Here is a 23022-nt window from a genome sequence, read left to right on the forward strand (position 1 = left end):
ATACAATGGACTTGAATAATGCTCTATATCTGTGATGGGAAATGATGCTACTTTACTTTCCAAATCCCAAACAAATAGTTTTTGGATTTCTGTTAAAACTCTTTGGGGTGCAACTTCATCATAGGTAACTTCACAAAGAAGTTAAAGATTATATTCTTTCTTTGCTTGTGAATGACATTTTGTAAAATTAAAGAAATATATACTTGTTCATGCGCTTACTAACATTTTAAACAACATTTCTGTATTTCGTCGGATATGCAAGCTCAGTTTCTGACAAAGGAACGGGCTATACCGCTTCAGTACATTTCTGAATTATGGGGTTTAATACGGTCAGAATAAAAGAAAAAAGTATTTGCAGAGAGTAGACTAGCCCACAATTCATGCATCTAACCTGTCATGGAGTCAGCACCCAATGCCACACATACAATAACAAAGGACCTGTGAAAACAAAAGAGAAGTGAAAGAGAAAAAGGACCTGAGACATGTCGCATTCTCACAAGCACACACATCTTCTGATGAGCCAGTGAGACTCAGATGGATGTCAGCTGCTGTGGTGCATGGAGCCGTGGCCTCCTTATGAAGATCCATGGGGCTATTTCACTCAGGACGGGGCTGGCTGTACTTACTGTGCGTGCCTTTAAGAGCCTTGGGTGTTCTTTACACAGACACTGTTGTTTTCATTCATTTGTTATGTCCTTGTTGTGCAATTAGGTCTATGCGGATGGGCCTCAGGAGCCGCGGCTGACACTGAGTAAAGATTAAGTGCATTAAAATGTGACATAAACTTGGCTTGCAGCAGCAATTAAGGTCAGGGACAAAAACGGCTTCTGAATGTCTCATTTAGAAAGTTCCTGGTGACACAAACACTTTATAAGGGCACCCTTTGAATTGTGAATCAGTGTTTCAATGACACCTGTATTTGTGCAAAGCATCAAAAAACACATTTGGAATTGCTGTAAGGAGAAAATAATAGCAGCAATCATTCTTATTTTCCACCTTATATGCTGGGTGGCGTGGCTCAAATATTAAGGGCGTGAAACAGGGTGGTGAGAGTACGATTTAGTTATTTGAATTTGATCATTAAATTGAAAAACAATGGTGGTGAAATTAAGAATGAATAAGATTGCTCTTAAATTCTAACTAGATTAGATACAGATTGATGATGTTTCTATTAAGACAAATTGAATTAAAAGAAAAAAGAAATAATTGTTTTTTGAATACTAGTCATCTGATTCTGAGAGTTGATAATCCGTCGATAGTCATCCTGCAAAAACACACCTCATCACTGTCTGTCTGTGTTAAATGAGTACAATCCTGCCAGGTGTTTGAATACAGAGGACTGCTTTCTATCTTCTTCTATAAATGAGTGGGCATTTTAGTCCAGACTTTTAGAAAGGGACCCTTACATCACTGCTACATCTAACACAACGGAAAACAACTATTTCACTGAGCTCTACATGCGGATGATCCTCCTGTCTGCTGCTTTGAAAATGCCAGACAGGTGAGCAACAATGGAGGTAATTTAGCCGCCTTTCCAGTATCCTCGCTCGATGGGCAAAGCCCGGCCTACACTCTCCAGAGCAGAAACCACCAGTAATCTCTGACATGCGCATTGTTCTTCCACCCCTCCCACCACCACCACCACTTGTACTGTAGCACCCAGGGGGAGCCGCTCAGACTCATTTATCAAACACACAAGATGTCCTGCAAGCTTCTCCCTCCTTTCCTGCTTTACGCCGATGCAAATGTAACCATTTGGATGTGCAGCAGCAGCCGCTGTCTCGCCCAGAGTGGAACAGATAAATGTAAAGCCCTTGTGTGGAGAACTTTCTCCATATCTGACATGTGTATGTGTGCTCTCTTATATGCAAACAGACATTTGATATGTACGGACGTACACACAACCAGAAGCACACACACATTCGAACACAAACATAATGTGTCCTTGGTTCAGCAAACAGCTCAGCTTTTCTTTTTGTTTGCTGGCAGCCTATCAGGTCTCAGTAAGGGCTGAACGGAGACACCTCACCACAGCTGGCAGATTTCAACATATCTCCATTTTGTCCATGGAGATGAAAGAAGAGAAAGGGACAGATTCTTGTTTTACCCGAGAGAAAAGTTCACACCTCCTGCACAGCGATGGTGTTTTTTCATACAAAAATCTGGGATGAGGGACAAGTGAAGAGGCTCTTTTCACTGGGATAAAGTGCTCATTTGAATGGAAGAGTGATTGTGTGTCTGTGTGTGTGTGTGTGTGTGTGTGCGTGCTCATGCAGCATTTCTGTGTACAAAGAGTGGACGGGGATGAATAGTTGCTGTATTTGGGTCAGGGCCATCATTAAACAATGTGAAAAGAGCGGATTAAACAGACAGCAATATAGACACTATGGAACACAGTTCGATGTTTTTAAGTATAAAGATGAATGCTCATACATCATGAGTCCACATCCCACCTCTTTTACTGTAATCCTGTTCTCCTTTTAGCGTTTGTGTTGCACGTTTCCACCATATTTGTTCCCTTCTCCTCTCGATCCCTTTGAGTCAGACCCCACTTTAATCAGAAATCACAAGTGGTGGGAAAGAGGAAGGGTAAGGGTGCAAAGGAGGAAGGCAGATGGGCTTCAGTTAGCTAATGACAGATTGTGGGAAGCGGTGAATAATAGATGAGTTTGCTAGCAGGTGGATAAAATGATGCATAAACAGCCAGGATGGGATTGTCTGTATACCATGGATGGGTCTTCAAGACCCCAGGCTAAATAACAGCATTCCCACAGATGTGCTGGAGGCACTGCTAAACCCACAAATAATCATCCTCAGTGTAAACACACCCCCATCCTCCTGCAAGTTTATTCTCATGAAAAAACACACAAGAAATTATCGAAGGGGGGGATATTTTGACCTTTGATTTTCATTTTCACTTTCCCTAAAAGCATTAGGAAGTGTAAGCAAACACACGAAGAGAAAACACTGCCACATAACCATAAAGTATATGTGACCTGCATCCCCACTGATGTATGTATCTAATTCAGACAGAGCCAGTATTCCCCTCAATCCACTTCCTGCAAACACACACACACACACACACACACACACACACACACACACACACACACACACACACACACACACACACACACACACACAGTGGAGCAGCATTTTGCCAGGTGAGAGCAGCTGGACCTATGACAGACGTGTCAATGTGATCCACAGCACGCATACTTACTCATTTTTCACCCAACACCCACGTCAACAATGCATGAGGATTGCTGTGCTTTCACCTCAGATGAACCGTGGCAGCAGCTAACAAAAGACAGACACACACATGCATGCACAAAACAAATACACACTGCTTTTACAAACAATGTGGACAAACAACAGTCTTGTTCAACAGAGGTCTGGCATCATTAACTTTGTGTGTTTTGGTGGACATGAGTTTTTGTTGGTGAGTCCAAGAACAATTACTTCAGCAACAGCTGTTGGAGGGATTTCCATAAAACTCGCCATACATATTCAAGTCTCCCTCACGATGAATTATTATAACGTTGGGGTTCCCTAAACGTTTCCACTGCCGTCATCATCGGTTCAAAGTTTTAATATATCCAATACTTTAGTATATGACCAAAAACTCCCATAAATGACATTCCCATCGGCTTCAGCTGTAGGTTACTTATTGTTGGGTGCTAATGAGCAAATGTTAGCATGCTAACATGCTAAACTAATATGGTGAACATGGTTAACCCTTTGGCTCAAAGCACAGCCTCATATGTCTATAGACTTTTATATTTTGAAGTGGCATAGCATAATTTATAGCTGGTTTATCTGTAATCCTTACATCATAAATTTGTATGGATGTCAGCAGATTATTGCAGAAATCTAGGCACAAAGAAAATGATTTGATTTGCTGGAGGAATAGGGCTTGAGCCATCTCATCAAGAGTGATTTGTTTTTTATTTGAATGTCCATGAAACTGATCAGGAAGTACATTTTATTCTGCATGAGCAGACATTTTATCCACGGACTTCTAAAACACAACAATTGAGCGAAATTAAGGCCTTTGATAGCCACCAATCATTGTATTGCAATGTACATTTTAAGGTTTTAAGGAATATACTTGTATCTGTTTTGTAAAAGAGAAAAAGTGGGACTCCTGGATGTGACAATCTCGTAATCTCCATCATGCTTTAATGAATGTTTCTGTGAAAACTGAACAAAAACAATAAGCCAGGGGCATAACAGTCATATTTGTCATTTATTAGCATAACAATTTTTTTGTATCTAATAATATCAAAATGCTATGGGAAAAAAGATGTTTTATTACAGTACATTCCATTTGCAGAGAAGCAGACGCAAACCAACATGAAGTCAAAAGAGTACAGTAGATCTGTCAGGACAAGAGTTCGGATCTTTTTCCTGGTTTAAGATTGCATTGGCTGGTACCAGCAAACAGCACTACTATAACTTCATATACAGTAGCATCATTAACTGCCATCCCACATTCTTGCATTACTTCAGGTAAAAAAATACATCTTTAGTATTGATACATTCATAGAAATATAAAAGCCTCTTTATTTCTTTATTGTGCTTTTATATGGGAGTATTGCCTTTGCTCTGAACAGCTCTGAGATCTCAGAGACGGTAACCCTGGGTGGCGATCGGGGATATGGCCTCCATCGTGGATTAGTATCGGCACTTTGCTCAAGGCCACTTCACAACAGGGGCGACTACATTGTCCCTAAATTGCCCAGTTGTTGGACTGAGCCAACATACGATAAATATGCATCAGTAAATGCCAGGTTCAGGTAATAAATGATTGAACCGTGGTTCCTTCAAATAGATAGATAAATGATAGATAAGATAGATAAATGGCAAGCTGGATTTCCACAGAGTGTCATGCAGAATGTTAATGTGTGTCTACAGGCACCACTCAAAAGGCTTGGAAAGGCATGCAGAGAGCAAGAGAAAGATAAAGAAGGAGGGAGAGAGAGTGTAGGTGTGTGGAGAAAAACACTGGAAAAGAGAAGCAGAGAGGGAGAACGAGTCCCTGTGCTCAGTGTGACAGACGACAGCAGGGGCTGTGCTGCCCGAGGCACAACATACCCTCCAACCCCCCCCCCCCCCCCAACATCTCCATAACCAACTTCCTCCACCCTCTTCCCCTGAGGGCCAGCGGTAAAGAGCACAATACGTCCCATCTCACTCTATTCTGTGCTCCCAGTCCAACCAGCCTCAACAAGCCACGCACTGGTACACACAATCCAGAGCACCATGTGGGGGTTGAGTGTGCAAGGTTTAAAAGGAGAGGAAAGGCCAGAGATAGGAGGTTGGGGGATGGATTCTAAGAGACCCTATCCCTCCCCCTCCTTGTCTACAAACCCCATCACCACTTACGATGCTTTCTCCTCCTCCAACCAGACCAGCTGACCTGAAACCATCAACAGCATGGAGAAAAAAAAAAAGGGAGGACTGAAAGAACTCTCTCCTCCACTGCATCCGTTTTGTCTTCCATTATGGCACAATCCCACCTCAAATTGGGTGGTGTTGGGGGTGAGCTGTGCCCAGAGAGCTGCCATGATACTTCTCCTCGACTGATCCAAACCTCTGCAGCTTTTCTAACAACACTACATTTCTATAAGGTAAAGCTAACGCACCTAAACCTTCTGTACTTGTTTTCATGCAACAAGATTTTTAAACACGTGCCTTTAAAACAAAAGGAATCAAAGTTGAATCCCTGCAAACGTCCTCCAATAATATGATATGATCAGCCTGAACTTCAGTTCAGGAACATATCCCCCAAAAAATATCCTGGATTAAGTCCTGCACAGTCCAGGAAAGTTCAGATGGAGTGCTGCTACAAACCCTTAGTTGGGTTGTGGTAGATGCCCCCAAGTCCAGTTTGCAGAGAGCACCCAGAGCTCTGATGAGGGCCCTCATCTCCCCCGTCCTGTGATGGTGGATTGTGTTCTCTAGACCTGATGGAGACAGAGACCCCGTCTTTGTAGTGGGAAATCTCTGGTGAGCTGAGGGGCGAGGAAGGCAGGTGAGGTTCTGAGATGACGGGCTGTAGTTGAAGTGCAGATAAGTTGCGAGTTGGAGGGGGAGTTGAGCTGGGGATTGCAGAGTACCCCAGCTGGAGGTCCTGGGATCTATGTGTGAGGAAGTCTGTGTGGCATATCGCACCATGTTGCTGAGGGATAGTGAGGGGAGAGGAGGGCAATGAGATGGGCATGTCCGTCCAAATGGAGGCAGTCTGAGAGGAGCATGGTGAAGGGTAAGACATAGGAGGGGTAGGATGGGGCAGGTACGTGAGGTGTGCTGGGGAGTAGTGCGTTGGGCAGACTACTGTAGGTTGCGGCGTTGACGACATGAGGGTCTCCATGAGTTGGGCCATTCTCCTCATGACTTGTCCAAGGTCGGCCACTTCCCTCCCGAGGTTACTCACCTGCAGAAACAAACAATATATATTTTTAAAGAAGAAAAATAAATGCCTCGTGCATCCTCATCCATGGGTGGGGTGTGGCATGAAAATTTAATTTTAGGCACTCAAGTGGATGGTTAGAAAGAAGGAAAGAAGACGAGCAGTTCTTGTTGGTAGTGGCAGAGTCCACTATTCCTGCACTGGATTTATTTTGTAGCACAGCTCAATTTAATCTCAAGCCTCGCTGTTCGCTCTCTTTACACCAAGTCACTGCTGTTTGCTAATGCAAGCTGAATATTTCCTACTGCCACTGCTTTATATTTATCACTGTGGAGCTAATGTAAACATTTCCCAAACTTTTACATTTTTTAAAAAGAAAATTAGACAGTGGATTAGTTTAAATTTTAAATTTTTGCAAGTGTTGCAATCATTTTTTACTCATTCCTTATAATAAAAAAACTTTAAAAAAACCTTGTTTCTGCTCTACAGGTATTTGCTTTAGTGCACTTGCTATTACCGTTATTTCGTCAAAGTCAACCAGGACCCAAACCAGGGTTACAACTTGTATAAATATGGGCTAGTCCATTATAAAAATACACAAATGAGTCGAGGCAGACTTGCCCATAAGTAGTTTAATTCCTTTGAGGTTGTAAAGTATACCTCTCTTTGCTTGAAGAGTTTGATTCTGTCACCACCTCCGGTATCCAAACCTATGGCCTCTACTTCTATAACTCTCAAAGTGGATTCACTGCCACATACAGTAGTTGACGTTTTCGGTGTAATCAAGACAAACTTTCTAGGGAAAAACATACTAATTAGCAAGAACAAAAAGCCGCAGGGTGTACTTTACATCATCACGAATTTGGTATTTTCAGGTCAATCATTTTGGGTCAAAAATATTTCTGTCTCCTGCCTGCCGTTTAGCATGTTATCATCGTGCTGCTATAATTGGTCATTACACTGATGAAGGCTGGGGGGGGGGGGGGGGGGGGGGGGGGGGGTGGTGATGATTAGCTGCTCTCTGCATGTGGCGTGTCCACAGAGGGCACGACCAGGAAGCGCTGCCAATGTGCCATCTGCTTCTAGCAGTCAAAGCACTCACGACCATTCATCAGGCCAATCATGCACATCAGTGCTACTGGATCAGCCCTCAGCAGGACACACAACTCCAGGTGGGAACTGCTCCAGTGTGAATACGGCAAGAGGTGATCGAGTACATTGTGATCACGACAGACCAAACAAGGCTTCTCTCCTCTTCTCTGGGTAACATGGACACACAATGTTACGTACTGTACACATATGTGAATTTGAAAATTTGTTACGAATTCATTGTCTTATCAATGAACATTTAATTGTAAACTCCATTACATTTCTACGTTCTTTAACATCAAGGTTGTTTAACTTTGATCTACTATACTGAGTCGCACACAATAGTTTAAACAGACACATTTCGATACATATTCTCTCTCCTCTCTCGCCCTCTCCTCTTCCTCACGGAGTAGCTGATAAAAGCCTGCATGGGTCTAAACTCTGGCTCTGATAAAAATAGAAAAGCTGAGAGCGACAGGACAGTCCAATCTGACACGCTGTCAACATGATTCCAGTACTCCCACCTCAGAGACAACCGTCTGTGTTCAGACAAAACAGCAGCCATGGATGACGAGAACTCACTGCAACTACAGGTACGTGTTACGCCCAAAACATATAGTGTTAGCATCTTAAGCTCAAACAATGCTTAAACTAACTTAACCACGAGAGGTATACAAAAATATCAGAAAACTAAAACTTTCCTGGAGAACTTTGGCCTTTAGCTGTTTTAGTAAGCATGGACAAAAAGGACAGAGGTGACGACTTCCAAAAGGTGACGGATGCTCTAAAAAGTAACCTCATTAACCTTGTTTACAGCATGCTGTGTATGCAAGATCAGCACTAAACAGCAGACAAAAAAATGAGCTACTTGCTGGTTTATAAATGCTGGTGGAGCATTTAACAGCCTAAGAAGACAGAATATTTTCTATCATTGGTGGAGACCAAAGCAAAGCAAAAATAGAACGAGTACATTCACCAGGTAACCAGAAACACGCCTCTAAATAACTGCTACTGTTGCTCAGTGTCTGTCAGATGTGTGGATAGATAACACATACATGATGTGTTAACAAAATTGTTGCTTTCAGTGTTTGATTTTATTTCCCACTGTTCATTTACTAAAGTAGGCCACCACTGCTGTGCATACGTGTGTGTACCTATGTCTCATTGTCAAGCCTCTTCTTGCAATCATGAGTGCAATTACTTAGACTGTTCAGGCAAAGCTCTCCTTCCTCCAGCTCTCCTGTGTAGCTGCACATTATGATTTCCATGACACGGTACACAGGTCACCATGTTAGACCTCTCTTTGACGATACCAAGTGTACTCATTCACACAATGAACCCTCCAGTGGCATAGATGTAGCATGAGGCATCATTTTTCACACATTTTGTAGTTCATTAAAACGCTGCCACTTTGTTTCAGGTCAGAATCAGCAAAGATCTTTACAGTTGGTTTTTCAGATGGCAATAACTCATATTTAAAATTGCAGTTTGTTTTATTTACAGGTATGGATTCAGGTCTCAAGGCCCTTGCTACATGATTGTCACTGAAAACAATTGGTACTGTTGTATTTGTTTGTTAAGAAAAATAACACTGCCAACCACCAAATTGCATGTGTTTGTTTGTGAAGTTAAGTGTGTCTAATGGATTTCTACCCACAGCTGAGATGTAGCAACAAAAACTGGAGTGGAACATTAGCTGATTTTAAATGCACTTGATGAGAAACTGTGCACGAGTTCACCACAGTACTAAATAACAGTAATTGGGACAATCAATCCCTTTTTCTCCGCAAATCATATACATTATGAAACTTCCCTGTGTGGGCCAAATAACAATGGCCTCATTTGTCATTCATATTTGAGTTTGTGTAGAATGCATACAGGGTCTAAACATACACAACCCTTTTCATCTCCAATTGTGATCTGAGTGGATGGATCCAAGAGAGGATTACCAACCTACAAGACCATGCTGAGAGACTTCCTGTCAAACACCGGTAACCCGCAGAGACACAGACAGGACAACAGAGCCAACAGTGTGTAACTGTAAAGATGCTGTGCCATTATCTGTCTTTTTTCATCTCCCTCTGATTTGCTTTTTGTTTCTTTTCATAAAACGATCTGCCTTCTCCCCTTTTCTCCCTCCACTTCCTTCTCCTCATGTCTCTTTTTCTCTCTCTGCCTCTATCTGCTCATCCCAGGACACAGACTGAGGCTTAGCGGGAGCTAGCAAACACTCCTTCTCACCTGCTAAAAGTCTAATGTCAATTTAGCCACCCGCCAATCAAAACCATAGGCAACAGCATGAGAGGCTGTGTGTCTGCGTGAACGGATTATTTCAAGCTGGACAATGAATCACCAAAGCCTATAAAACCTCAAAATATTATATTATACAATGTGACTGGCGAGGCCCAGTAGGTCTGGTGTAAAACGGAAAAAGCTGCAAACGAGACACTGGGGTCAGGATTTCCTGAGATTCACCAGACTGATTAAATGTAAGGCTCATGAAAACACATAAATGTAGGGTTTAGGTATTAAAAAATGATACCACTCCGTAAGGCCTCATTATAACACCACATCCTCGAGCAGACTTTTCTACAATGTCACTATTACTTCTCTCAATCCTTTTACCTGTCTTGTGTCTGACATGCTGATTCAGCCATATGGCTCGTACTTACTGAGCCCACCTGTCTTTCTGTCTCTCTCTCTCTCTCTCTCTCTTACACAGACACACACAGACACACATACACACACACACACACACACGCACACACCTGCTGGTCGAGGTGTCGCAGTTGTCCTCTGGTCTCTTCGGCTTTAGCTGCTAACTCTGCTGTGCTGATCTGCAGTATATCTGTGACACAAATCAGCAAGTTACAAATCACTCCACGGATAAGAGGTCCAAATTTACACCCAGCAGATATTGCATCAAGGCAGCTGATAAATACTGTAGGCGTTGACAGGAAGTGCAAATTCCCATTAATCACCCTCATTATACAACATTACTGCAGGCATGTGGATGTTAAAATGTTTTCACTTCCCAGAATGTGGGAAGATGAAGGGATTGTAGACGGTATTAGGTCATATTTGAGAGGTAAATTGCTGAGTAGTGTAGTATGGGAGGACCTGTAGCGGACGCTGAGGCACTGGTTGGTTCATTGACAGGACAACCTCGGCTGGTAGAGAAGGAGAAAGCTAGGGAACCCTCCGTCCCCTCACTGTCGTCAGTACCGTCCACTATCCTGCGGAGAGACAGAAATGTGTGTGTGTGTGTGTGTAGGAAGGTAAAGATTGGTACTGATGATGTAATCGGATAATTTAGAAACAACATTAACGTTAATAATATGGTTATTGTAACATTGTTGTATTGTTTAAAGTTTCATGGTCTAAAAGTATCATAGTTTGTACCAAAGGTACTGTGCTAAAGAATGACAGAAAATCGACCCAACACAGAGTCACAGGGAGACAGACAAATCAATGGCGATCAAACTCACCTGGGGCTGAGGTTGGACGGGTCTAAAGTGGTCAGAGTAATTTCCTGGATCTTCCTCCGAGACCTCCTGGAACTCTGTACCGAGGTCTTCTGGCTGGATCGGCTCAGCTGAGACTTCCCACCCGTGTCCCTGAGATTCACCGCCTGTTTCCTCTCAGATGACACAGACACAGACATGGCCTCATCTTCCTCCTCCTCCTCCTCATCCTCCTCCTCCTCTCCCTCCTCCTCATCTTCCTCATTTTCCTCCTGTACCTCTATGATGCGTGGATAGCCCTGAACCACTCCTCCATTCCTTCTCACCCCAGACTGTAAATTAAATGAAAAAACAAAACAAAAAGAAGTGTTGAGAGTCAGACATGAACTTAAAATCTATTCATGACATCTCAAGTCATCTGAAGCGTCAGCCGTGATTATGTCAAATGCCTCTTTTTGAAAAAACAAAAAAAAGCTATTCTGTAATCAGCTTGCTCTGAAGATGCTGAATACGCTAAGCTGTATTTGCACAGTTAATACCATGACCCTGAAATACACAGAGGTGTTTTGAATAAATAGGTGTGCACTTACTACTAATATGCAAGGAGCAGAGCACTCAGCTGGATTTATGAGCGACATGGTCGACCAAAAATCCCCAGACCAACATTTTAGACTGAAACTGTGACCTGCAGAGTAATGAAGGCATCAGTCTGACATCAGTCTTGTGCCCTCTTTTGTCATGGGTCTGCAAGTTGAGCAAAATTGCAAGGACGCTGATCAACCATAAGATGAGGATACAATTAAGTAATAACGGAAATAAATGAAGTAACTCGTAACAGTAACCTATAGATCAGCAGGCGATAACCCAACTCTCTCAAAGGAAGCCAACACCTGCGTGAGGTTAATGGCTCCGACAGCTGAATTGATCAAAGAGCAGCCCGACAGCATATAGATCTATAGCACCCTTTATTCTGAGGAAGAATGATTTAATGACTGCCAACACAGAATTGATCTTTCTCCTCCCTAAACCAAGACAAAATATCTCTCTATCAGAACTATTAATTCCAAAAGAGTGATTGAGTCCATCATTAGCGGGTCTACGCCCTGCGGACTTTTCATAGATTTAGAAGAATTGATCTGCGGTTGAATGTGAATTTGATTTTTGTTATTTCCTATTGCGGGCTGATTAAAACGTTGCGGGCTGGCATCAACAAATAGGGCAAGGTGATCGAGGTCGGACAAGCCTTTTGGGTTAATGGTACCCGTCTCACAATCTATTGCCTTTAGATTGTTAATCATCAATCAGTGTTTGAGTGTGTTACAGTGCTTGCGGGGCATTACCTGAGTATCCAGAGCTGCTGTGGAGAGTCGGGCCTTAATCTGGAAGAGAGCCAGAGAGGAAATATACAGTAAATGAACTGCAGGAAAAAGCAATCAAGATGTGGCCTTTCTTCTCTCAGTGTTAAATTACGGGGGAGCTATTTCGCAATGCTCAGCAGTAAATTTGACAATACACTATATATACTAAGACTATATGGCTCGAGGTGATCCAATGATGGAAAATAATTCCCCTCAACACACTGATGCTGGTGTGTTGTGCTCATGTATCGTACAGTAATATTCGTGCAATCTCACCCTCTCAGCCACAAACACATCCTCTACCTCCTTCCTCCTTTCTTCATTTTTAACACATACTCGGTCCTGAGATTTGGGCTGCCCCTCTGCACATTAGCTTCACCTAAAAGCCCTGCGGCAGGTAGAGTGCATACTGTGTGCAGTTGTGTGTGTGTGTGTGTGTGTGTGTGTGTGTGTGTGCATGTGTGTGTGTGTTGGTGTAAGTGGTCCAGTTGTGTTTGGGCTGGAGAGACAGAAATACCCAAATTACAGCAGCAGAGCTCCTCCAAGTGCCCCGGCTATTTTTCTCTCTTTCTCTCACACACACACAGACACACACACACACACACACACACACACACACACACACACACACACACACACACACACACACACACACACACACACACAATCAAGTGGAAAACCAAGTGATTAACCAAGCTGCTCATTTGAAAGAATCTGCAAAAAAACAATAACAGTAAACCTCAGTTATACTGTATTGATACCATTCAGAGACAGCAGCAACTTGGCGACTTGGAGAATTGATACTTATTGGATGTACTTACATGGGTCTCATGTCCCTCCCTCAGATTGTATGTGAGGTCCTGTTGGATGTCCTGGACAAAGCGCTGCGAGTATTCAGGGTAAAGATCCAACACCTCGTACAGCCCCCTGAGGTTAACACACTGCAGGTCACAGTAGGTCAGGGCTTTCACGTCCGCGTTGGTTTTTATCACTCGGTCATCTAAGGACAGGTTCGCCCCGATCAGATCGCCTTTACCTGCTCAGAGAGAGAGAGACGTGGACATGGGTCAGAGTAAGGGGTCACAGCATACAGATTTTTCTCTGGTAAAAGGGTATGAGGATGTAGTTTCTCTAATGTAGACTCTGCAACAAGTTTCAGATCTTCCATTTATTAAAAAGCTTCTCTGGGAGAGTGCAGGTTGGAGTGTGTGAGGGTGTTTGGATCAGCATGATGCTGCGGCATTAGGAAGAACACCTGCTGCCCTCATGTCTGCACACATAACTAATATATTAATTCCACAGGTTTGTCACTTAAGTACGATATGACAAATGACTTTAATAAAGGATTACTTTTTTTTACAATCCACCAAGTCTGCAGTTGTAAATGTCAATATGATTTAATTAGTTGTCAAATGATTCATTGATGAACTAAAAAGCTACAAAGACAAAGCAAGTGTCATGCTAGAAGAGGATTAACACCAGCCTGGCTAAAACAAGTTCATATTAATCGTTTAAAACTGACCAACAACGTATTAATAAAAATATTTATTAAGCAATAAATGATACAATTCCTCTCTTGGGTCTGCCATAATCTGCCCTGCCTTTGGGTTATGTTTTATAACTTTCAAGTCACTCATTTATATTTAGTGTTTTCTGTTTTATTTTGTCGCCTCTAATTTCATATCGCCTAACTTCCTGGCCTCCATCGTCTGCCCCGCCCCGATTAGTTTCACCTGTCCCTCGTTAGCCCTGCGGTCACCTGACCTGCTGCTCCTGTTCCCACTTCCCCATCAGTTGGTCACTATTTAAACTGAGACTGTTGTGGTTCAGTTGTGGCTGAGGCAACTGTAAGTTATATTTTAACTTGTTGCAGCTTTTTTCACAATACATTAAAATAAAGCTGACAAGAAGCTTTTCTTTACACTTCTTACACTAATGCTACTGTCTGTTGCCCATCAACTGTTGATCACTTACTTGTCAGATTATGTTAAAAGCACAACTGGTCATCTGAACGCATTGAGAACTTGATGAAGCAAACGAGATGAAACTCATGAGGTATTGTTGGGGAATTTACATACCACCAAAAAAAACTAAAACTAAGAATTAAGTAGACTGTACAATGTACAGAATATAACGATTTACAGTATTATTTAAAAAACATAATCACTCTTACTGTTTTTAGTAAATTTGAGTCTGTGAATGAAGTTGTGCTGACAGCTGTTTCCTGTTCTCATACAGAACGAAGCTGTACGAAGTACCACGTTAGTGTTAATGCCCCTTAAGCAGTGATAAAATATTCATTACGGTCATTGTGAATCGTGAACGCTGTTCAATTTCACCGAAGCTGATGGAGCAGCAGTCGTGACTGTCCCCCCCCCCACCTTCTCTCTCCCCCTCTCTCTCTCTTTAGCGCCTATCTCTCAGTCCATTCCTCGCTTCAACCATTACTTCTCTCCCTCCCTCTCTCTGTTTCTAGATTCCTCTCTCCTCCTCACATCTGCTTCACTTTCAATACTGTCCGTCCGTTCTGTTGTCTCTCTTCTTTGCTGCTTCTTTCCTTGTTTACGTTCCTTTATCCTCATACTTTCTTGCTTCCTTCCCTGCTTTGTTTTCTGTCCTCTTACTTTCCTTCTGCCTGTTTTCATTTCATTCTTTCTTTCCTTGTCTTTCCCCCTATTTCGTTCCTTTTTTTATTCCTCCATATTTTTCTTATTTCCTCCAGTCCTTTTTTCTGTTATCCCTGTTTCCTACCTTCCTCATTTCTCTATTTTGTTTCCTGTCTTTTCTTCCTTGCTTCCTTACCTTCTACTTTTCTCTGGTTTTCTTTTCTTTTTTTCCATCCCTTCTGTTCTATGTTCCTTCCTTAATTTCTTCCATTGTCCACGTTTCCGTCATATCTTCTTTGCTCACTGCGTTCCTTCTTTTTCCGGTCCTCCTTCTCTTCCTTTCTTCCTCCATTCCACTTCTTTCTATGCTTCCTCCATGTTTCCCATATTTCTTTACTCCATTGGGTTCCCTTTCCTTTCCTCTGTCCTTCCTTCCTTCATACCTGTTTTCCTTCCATATTTTTCCTCCTCCTAGTTCTTCCTCTTTCATTCCATTCTCAAATATTTGCCCCCCGCCTTCCTCCCCTTCTTTCCTTCCCCTCCACATCTTAACTCATCTGAAGTCTCTTATGTATTTTAAATTCACTCTCAACTTTCCTCCCTCCCTCCTTTTTTTCTCTTATCTGTTCCTCTCATCCTGCAGCCCCTCCTCTTTCTTTCACGCTATCCCTTTACCTTCAATCCAGTTGTTTCATTTGTTTCAGAGATTCTACTTCGGTCATTCTCTCTTCTCTCCACCAACCACACTTTTTACTCACCCTCTCTCTCAACATGGCCTCTCTAGCTCTCAAACACTCTCTACTAGGAGGTTCTGAGCTGTGGCTACAGACTTGTGTTGTGACAAAGAAGAGGACACAGGAAAGAGTAACGCTGATTTTTTCTCCTTCAGTCAGACACTCGATGCCACCTGACCTCCTGCACAGTGAACAGGCAAGCACACAGACAGTGCTCTCTGCCTGTCAAGCCTACACACACACACACACACACACACACACACACACACACACATACAAACAACACTTTACACCAGTAAACAATTCCCTACTACATGCAGGCCTTAACATATGCACACTTTTTTTTGCAAAAGGAGAAATAAGCAAGGAGAGAAAGCAGAAACAAACAACACACGCGCACACATACACACACACACACACACACACACACACACACACACACACAAAACAGAGATAAAAGTTTAAGTGCTGCACCAATAGAGACAAAGTGATGAATGGAGGTTCAGATTCAGATATTTCTTGCTTTCTCTTACTTTCACTTACTCACACACACAGACACACACACTTTCCTGACACACACGCTTGTGCCAGATTGTTCTATAACTCTGTGTCATGAAGGTCAGATAGCAAAAGCCATTAAGGTCACTCTGTACAAGAGGTTGTGTTACACAGCAGATGTGAGTGGTTGGAAACTAGACTGCGGGGTGTTCACATCTTGTTTCAGATGCATTCAGCACCAAGAGACCTGCATGATGGCTATGGGGCTTTTCATTACATACTCAGACTATCACACAATGTGTGTGCATAACTTAAACAGGAAATTCTCCACCAGGTAGAAATGTGTGCAGATGTATTGAAGGAAGGGTGTGATGATGACAGATCATTTTCTGTGAGAAGAGCAGCACTAAATTAGTTCCAAAACCAATTTTCCAAGTAGTTTTTTTTAATGAAGATGAGAACGGTACTAGAAAGATTCTTCTGGGCAGAGCCAGGCTAGCTGTTTGCCACTGCTTCCAGTCTTTATGCTAACCTAAGAGCTTTTGATATTACAAATATGCATTTGGTTGCAAACACAGTGACGAGATTATCATCTATTCTAAGCAGTCCATCTGCTGTGGTCGAAGTGTCTGCTGGACCAATTTCTTCATCTAGTTAAATATGAATATGTATATGAAAAAAAATGTCAGTTGTTTCTTTCAACAGTCCTTTCTTCCATACAATCTAATTAAATTTCCTTCCATTAGAACTTCACATAATGACCTCTACTGCATTAATAGCACAACTCTTATTTTTAATCATCATGATTATTATAGTATAATGACTGAAGACACGCAAACATATTTTCTTTGTTTGAGCTGAATTGCAGCTTTAGCAAATGTTTTACAACCTCGTTTCTCCATTAATGAGAAGCACATTTCTATTTTAGCATCACAGCAATCTGGAATTGCTGATTCCAGGGTTATACCACCACTGAAATGCATTTAGGATTATTCTGTTTCTGTAAAATGCAAACAAGTCAATGCTGGCAGGTGATATAATAGTAATTAGCTGCTGCCTTTGCAAATCAAATATTAATTCAACACTGCAACTGAAAAATGCATCCAATGGTGGCTTTGAGTAGCCTGACTGATTTCACCCACCATGGACTGGCCCGGACAGCACTGAACTGGCCTAGACTAGATGAAACTGAAATTGCCTGACTCCGATGAAATGGACTGATGAAATGGACTCGACTGAACCGGACAACAGAGATTGAACTGGACAGGACTGAATTACAATGCAGTAGAACAGACTTGACCATAATCTGCCAGACATAGACTGGACTGGCTTAACCTGTATGTGGGATTGCACAATCATGGGATGCTCTGAATGTTGTATATAACATAATATATACTTTATATATATAATATAACACAATCTGGGGTTGAATGTTTGTGTCTGTTTTCAACATCTCACCTAATTATTAAACCAGCTCCCCCATCTTGCATGCAGAGGTAAGTCTTTGACTAACTGCTAGAACATAATATTGAAATAAATTTGCATCTATCTAGGGTTGCTTTTCCAGGAGTTTAATAACAATAGGCTCTAGCTGTAGCCTTTAGGCTATAGTGATGCTCCTAGTTCTAAACAATGATGCTCATTTGCCAGCGTTATCACAATAAGCCGCGCAGAGCTTTAATATGACGTTTGCTGCCAAGAGTTTCTTTGTAAAACTATAATCCTTCTTCCCCTCCCATTCCTTTATCGTACCCAGGATGGCCAGCACCATGCCGTCTTTCAGAACCTCCATGGATCCGGAGCAGACAAAGAAGATGGCCTGGAGTGCGTCGCCCTGTCGGAGGAGGTACTCTCCGGGAGCGCAGAAGGACGTCTTGATGTGCAGCGAGAGGGAGCGCAGGCAGCCGCGACTGGCAGAGGCAAACAGCGACAGCTCCAGGATCTCCTTGTTAAGGTGCATGGTGATGTCGGATCGCAGCTCGTCCGGGAAGTCCTTCAGCAGCTGTAAAGATGATGGGAGGAAGAAAGAGAGAGAGAGAGAGAGAGAGAGAATGAGGCAAGAGTGTGGCGAGCACGACAGCTGTGAAAGCACAGCCATGCTGCAACTCAGTGATTACATTTCCAGCCTCGGTTGCCTTTGATTTGATTCCTAAGCTATTGTACCACAGGAAACATTAGTGTCAAGGCAAGTTTATTCACATAGCCCAAAGTCAATTGTTTGCCTGAGAGCGTTTTTACAATCTACACAACACACAAAACCCTATTTATTTTTCTTAGACCCTAAGATAGTGAGAAAAAACTTCCTACGAAATTTAAAAACCTCCCTCTTCCAGGACATTGTTGTAAACAAAACCAACACGATTGGTTTTCTATGTGGTATCGTAAAGATGCAATACATTTAAGAACTCGTTAGAGCCTACCACCTTGATATTAGCTCAGAATAGGCATGTCTGTTAAAAAATACTGAATCACGAATATTTCTAATATGCTGCTGTATAAATCAACACAAATACAAAGTTGCTTCACAAACAACACACAAATACGACCTGAAAAGGCCCGTCTCACAGTTAAAAAAAGACAAGTCAAATCATTGAATATCACCAGTCTGTACGTCTCTTTGGCGGGACTAAGATCTGGAGCTCACCGTCATATAGAGTCGATCAATGAGTCATCAGAGCCAGGCTGACTTTAATCAACAGGCCCATCTATAATTCATCTGTCTGGGATTCATCATCATCACTCCATCTCAGCGCTGGTCTGGGCTCTGACAGCTGTCTCGCAGGCATTCACAGCCTGGAGGGACGAGCTGCTATTAGACTACTAACTGGTTGCCTCCTTTTCCCTCGGTTTGTCAAGAAATGGTGTTGTTCCCCCTCCTTTTCTGTTCGTCTATTCTCTGAGCTGTCCTCATGCCATAATGTTGTTTATGTTGTTCAGTGCCATGTCCTGTTGTCCCAGTTTCATGTGTATTGACATGCATGGTCCTGGAATCATGTCACCTAGATCCCCACACATCTCCAATTTCCATACATTCATCGTACGTCGCACTCAAACTGAGTGTGACTTCAACTACAAGCAACCTAGATATAAACCTCTTCAAGGATTTCAACCCCCAGGTTACAAAATATCCTGTCATCCACAAATGACCATGTAAGACCGTTTTCTGTTCTTGTCTTCTGTCCCCTCCTTGTCAGTCAGTGCTGAGGGAAACATTGATGCTCTTACATTGATGAGGATCATGTAGTATTGATCATATTATCACTTGTATGATGGGTTTGAATGTGGATGATGAGGATTGAGAAGTATGTGATCTTTCAGATGAATTATTGATCCCTGTATGCTGGCAAAAACAGGAGTTAACAGAAAAAGGAGGGTGAGGATTTATACTAATGTAAGTGTGTATATGTGTGCGTGTGGTACCTCATTACAGTCGATGCCGTTGTTGACCGACCAGGTGGTCTGAAAATACTCCAACATTCGCTGCTTGACGCTCTGCGGCAGGTGATGGACACGTATGAAGTCCTTGAGGTCTTTGGTTCTGGTGTGGTACTGGGACCACCGTGAGTACATCCTCTGGATAATGGCTGTCACATTACCAAAGACCAATGCATGCATCAGTGCTGCAGGTGTAGAAGGAGAGGACAGGAAATGGATGAAGGGAGAGTTAGACAGGGGAGAGATCATTTTCAGTTCCACGACGGAGGTTCACTTCTCACCTGGATAGATTAGCATGGCTACATGGAACCTGCTCCGGAGCAGGTTATGTTGGAGATAACTCGTATAAAAGCACCGCCTACTGACCAATCAAAGCTCGGTACGGAGATGAAAAATGAATATGCGTTGCAGTGGGACATGTTGTAGTCGTGTCTTACAGAAACAAACTGGATGCAAGCGTTACTTTGCTCCGGTTACTGTAATGTACGCTGTGGGAGATTATAAAGTATGGAAGTAAACCTTCTTACTGCTTTGAATTGTCTTTTTATATTTACTTTTTTACTTGCTCACAAGTCACACCGCCAGAGTGCAGCTGAAGGAATAAGAATGCATCCAAGCAACATATCAACTTAACAGAATACACACATGTAATTATGATCAGATCTATCGTGCTCTATATGAAGCAGTGATATTAAAGATCTGTTAAGTTACGTATTCACACAGTCGGCGATTTTCTGCCTGCTGTCCTTCCTGCATTTGCCAGCAATTTGTCCGACACCACAGTTTTCTCTTTATTTATAAAATGCGCCGATCTGCTGACAGCAGACTTGTCCATGTTTGGGAAATAAACAGACACACCAGTCAACCAGCTGAAAATTGTATTTACATTCATGTCTTGCAACCTCCCAGATGGGAACATCAGTGTTGGGACTGAGCGGAGCTGATTTAATTGGTATGACAGATACCTGCCTTTTAGACGCCTTTAGACAATGTATTCTCCTAATCTCATTCAGTTTCCAGCTGCGTCGCAGGTACATTGCACACATCTGAACACAGACTACATGTCGAGTGTCACTGTGGTGTCACTAACTCCTTTTTCTGACATGTGCCATTGATACTCTTTAGGCATACAGTTACTAAATTCCTTCTACAAACCCATTGGGTTTGACCTATCCTCTGCTGGTGTTTTGTGTTGGTTTTCATTTTGCGTGAACACACAGGGACGGGATGTGTGTGTGTGTGTGTGTGTGTGTGTGTGTGTGTGTGTGTGTGTGTGTGTGTGTGTGTGTGTGTGTGTGTGTGTGTGTGTGTGTGTGTGTGTGTGTGTGTGTGTGTGTGTGTGTGGTCGGCATCTGTGACTTCTACTGCCCCCAGGCAGCCAGAGACATTTAACTTTTTAGCCGAACCAGTGTGGGGAGCATCCACAGGGAAAACCCCCGCCACGGCAACCTCTATTTATCCCCAAAATCTAAACTTAGAGTAACGATCCAGTTTTAGCTGGATCCGACCATCTTGCAAAGGTCTGTTTAATACTTGTCTACATGTCTTATTGGAATCGGATTGTGTCCATATTACTATTGAATCGTTAAACCAAGACATCATGGATTAGCATGTAGATGTAGATATAATTACACGGTATGATTGTATATGCTGTAAAATCACTGTGGACCCAAAAGTAATGTGACCTTAAAAAACAAATTTGATTTATAGAAAACACAACATGCACGTGAATGCCGATGTGTGCATTCTGTGTACCTCCTATGAGCATGACGCAAATAGAGAAGATCTTTTCGATGTCAGTGTTGGCCGACACGTTGCCGAAGCCCACACTGGTCAGACTGCTGAGGGTGAAGTAGAGGGAGGCGATGTAGACGCTGCGGATGGCGGGGCCGCTGCCGGTCCCGTTCACGGCTCCTATGGCATAGTACGGCGACTCCAGGCGCTTCCCCAGCTCATGGAGCCATCCTGTATTTAAATGGGGATAGTGAAGGATAGAAGGAGAGATGGATGGTTATAGCTGGTATCTAATGCACTCTCATTGTGTTTTACAGTAACATGATCACAAGGGTATGGTCATTAAGAGGCAAACTTGCGAGAATATAAGGACAACGTATCTGTTCTGAGCAGAATCTATAGTAATTTTAAAGAATCAAAAGGTGCCTTATTACAAAACCTTCCATCTTGCAAAGTTTCCAATCTTCTAGCATTCCTGAAGGTCTCCATGCTATCACTACAAGTGCACAATGTAGTTAGTTTTTTTTTTTACAATGAGCTGCAGTGTTCATCTCAAAGCGCAGTGCAGTGAAGCCTACAGATGCAGACAAAGCTAACAGCATTGTTTCCAGGAAGTTGTGGTGAGCAGTGCTTTCCTCCGTGCTACATCTAGAACGACGCACTTCACAGTGGAAGCAGATCAGATGCTTGGGAACCAAAACTGATCCCTGGTCAGCGCGGTGTGCGGACAAGCAGCTGATCCCAGGAGAGTCTCCTGCAGACACTGACGAATGGTAATTGGATGGAATTCCCTCATAGCTGCCTGACTTCAACGCTCAGTTCAGCATCAGAAATGCATAATTAGGATACAACACATTAATCCTGCCTCATGCACTGACCTGTTATTTTATGACACAGAAATGCAGTAATTGGTGGAGAAAAATCGGCATTGTTCTCATGACCCAGTCAATGCTGACCCGGAAACAGTTATGAAGACACTGGGGCGAGGTAATTGCAAGCAGCGCAGCTCATTGATACTGACCAGAGATCTCAGGGTGCCTCATTATACGAGGGACCTGGATGCTGAGGGGGAATTACGCTCAGTCAATTTTACAACACACACAAGCACCTGCATGGAAGCACGCACACACACACACACACAGCTGATGTAATTGTTGCTGTTATATTTTCCATCCAATACGGATTTTACAACAGACTTAAGGAATCAATAAAATCGATGAGGAAATCTTAATTTAGCAGTTAGCTGAAATATTGAGGAACCAAGACAAACACCCAATCAACCTGATGAGGCATGATGATTCAACAACATAGTTATTAGCAGGGACCTCTCAATACAATATTTGGGGTCAAGTCGATTGCTACGAGGCTTATCGTATTACTACAGTGTATCTTCAGAAACAGAAACATGTACATAAACATCTACCTTGATAAAAAAAAAAAATAGAACTGCAGGTTTTAAGCTTTGATAGCTTTTCAGAACCATTGTTGTTTTGGGAATAATGAGCTATGAAACTTCACCAGAGTATTGACGTGTCAACGAGCCCAACACATGAAGTACATGAAGCAGAAATTTAATTGGAACACACAAAAATGCAAGGAGTAGAAAAAGGAAGGGTCTCTCTTACATGGAATACATGCGAGATTTATGTGCTAACAAATGTAAAACAAATTGGCATTCTTTTATTGATG

At 42.6% G+C, this 23022-nt stretch overlaps 1 protein-coding gene across 1 annotated transcript in view; it reads right to left on the minus strand.

Annotated features, from left to right (window-relative positions):
* Positions 1-5848: 5848 nt before the first annotated feature.
* kcnh8 (potassium voltage-gated channel, subfamily H (eag-related), member 8) overlaps positions 5849-23022 on the minus strand; it is a 42152-nt gene continuing 24978 nt past the window's right edge. Inside the window, exons 8-16 of the mRNA XM_076075341.1 lie at positions 21355-21564; positions 19585-19784; positions 17917-18166; positions 13148-13362; positions 12309-12347; positions 10993-11300; positions 10625-10740; positions 10273-10352; positions 5849-6439 (exon numbers count right to left, since the gene is read on the minus strand). Coding sequence (XP_075931456.1) covers positions 5849-6439; positions 10273-10352; positions 10625-10740; positions 10993-11300; positions 12309-12347; positions 13148-13362; positions 17917-18166; positions 19585-19784; positions 21355-21564 — 2009 coding nt within the window. The remainder of the gene's footprint in view (positions 6440-10272; positions 10353-10624; positions 10741-10992; positions 11301-12308; positions 12348-13147; positions 13363-17916; positions 18167-19584; positions 19785-21354; positions 21565-23022) is intronic.

The sequence above is a fragment of the Anarhichas minor genome, unplaced genomic scaffold (genome assembly GCF_050575085.1).
Source record: "Anarhichas minor isolate MPS153535 unplaced genomic scaffold, ASM5057508v1 ptg000051l, whole genome shotgun sequence".
In the NCBI taxonomy this organism is placed as follows: Eukaryota; Metazoa; Chordata; class Actinopteri; order Perciformes; family Anarhichadidae; genus Anarhichas; species Anarhichas minor.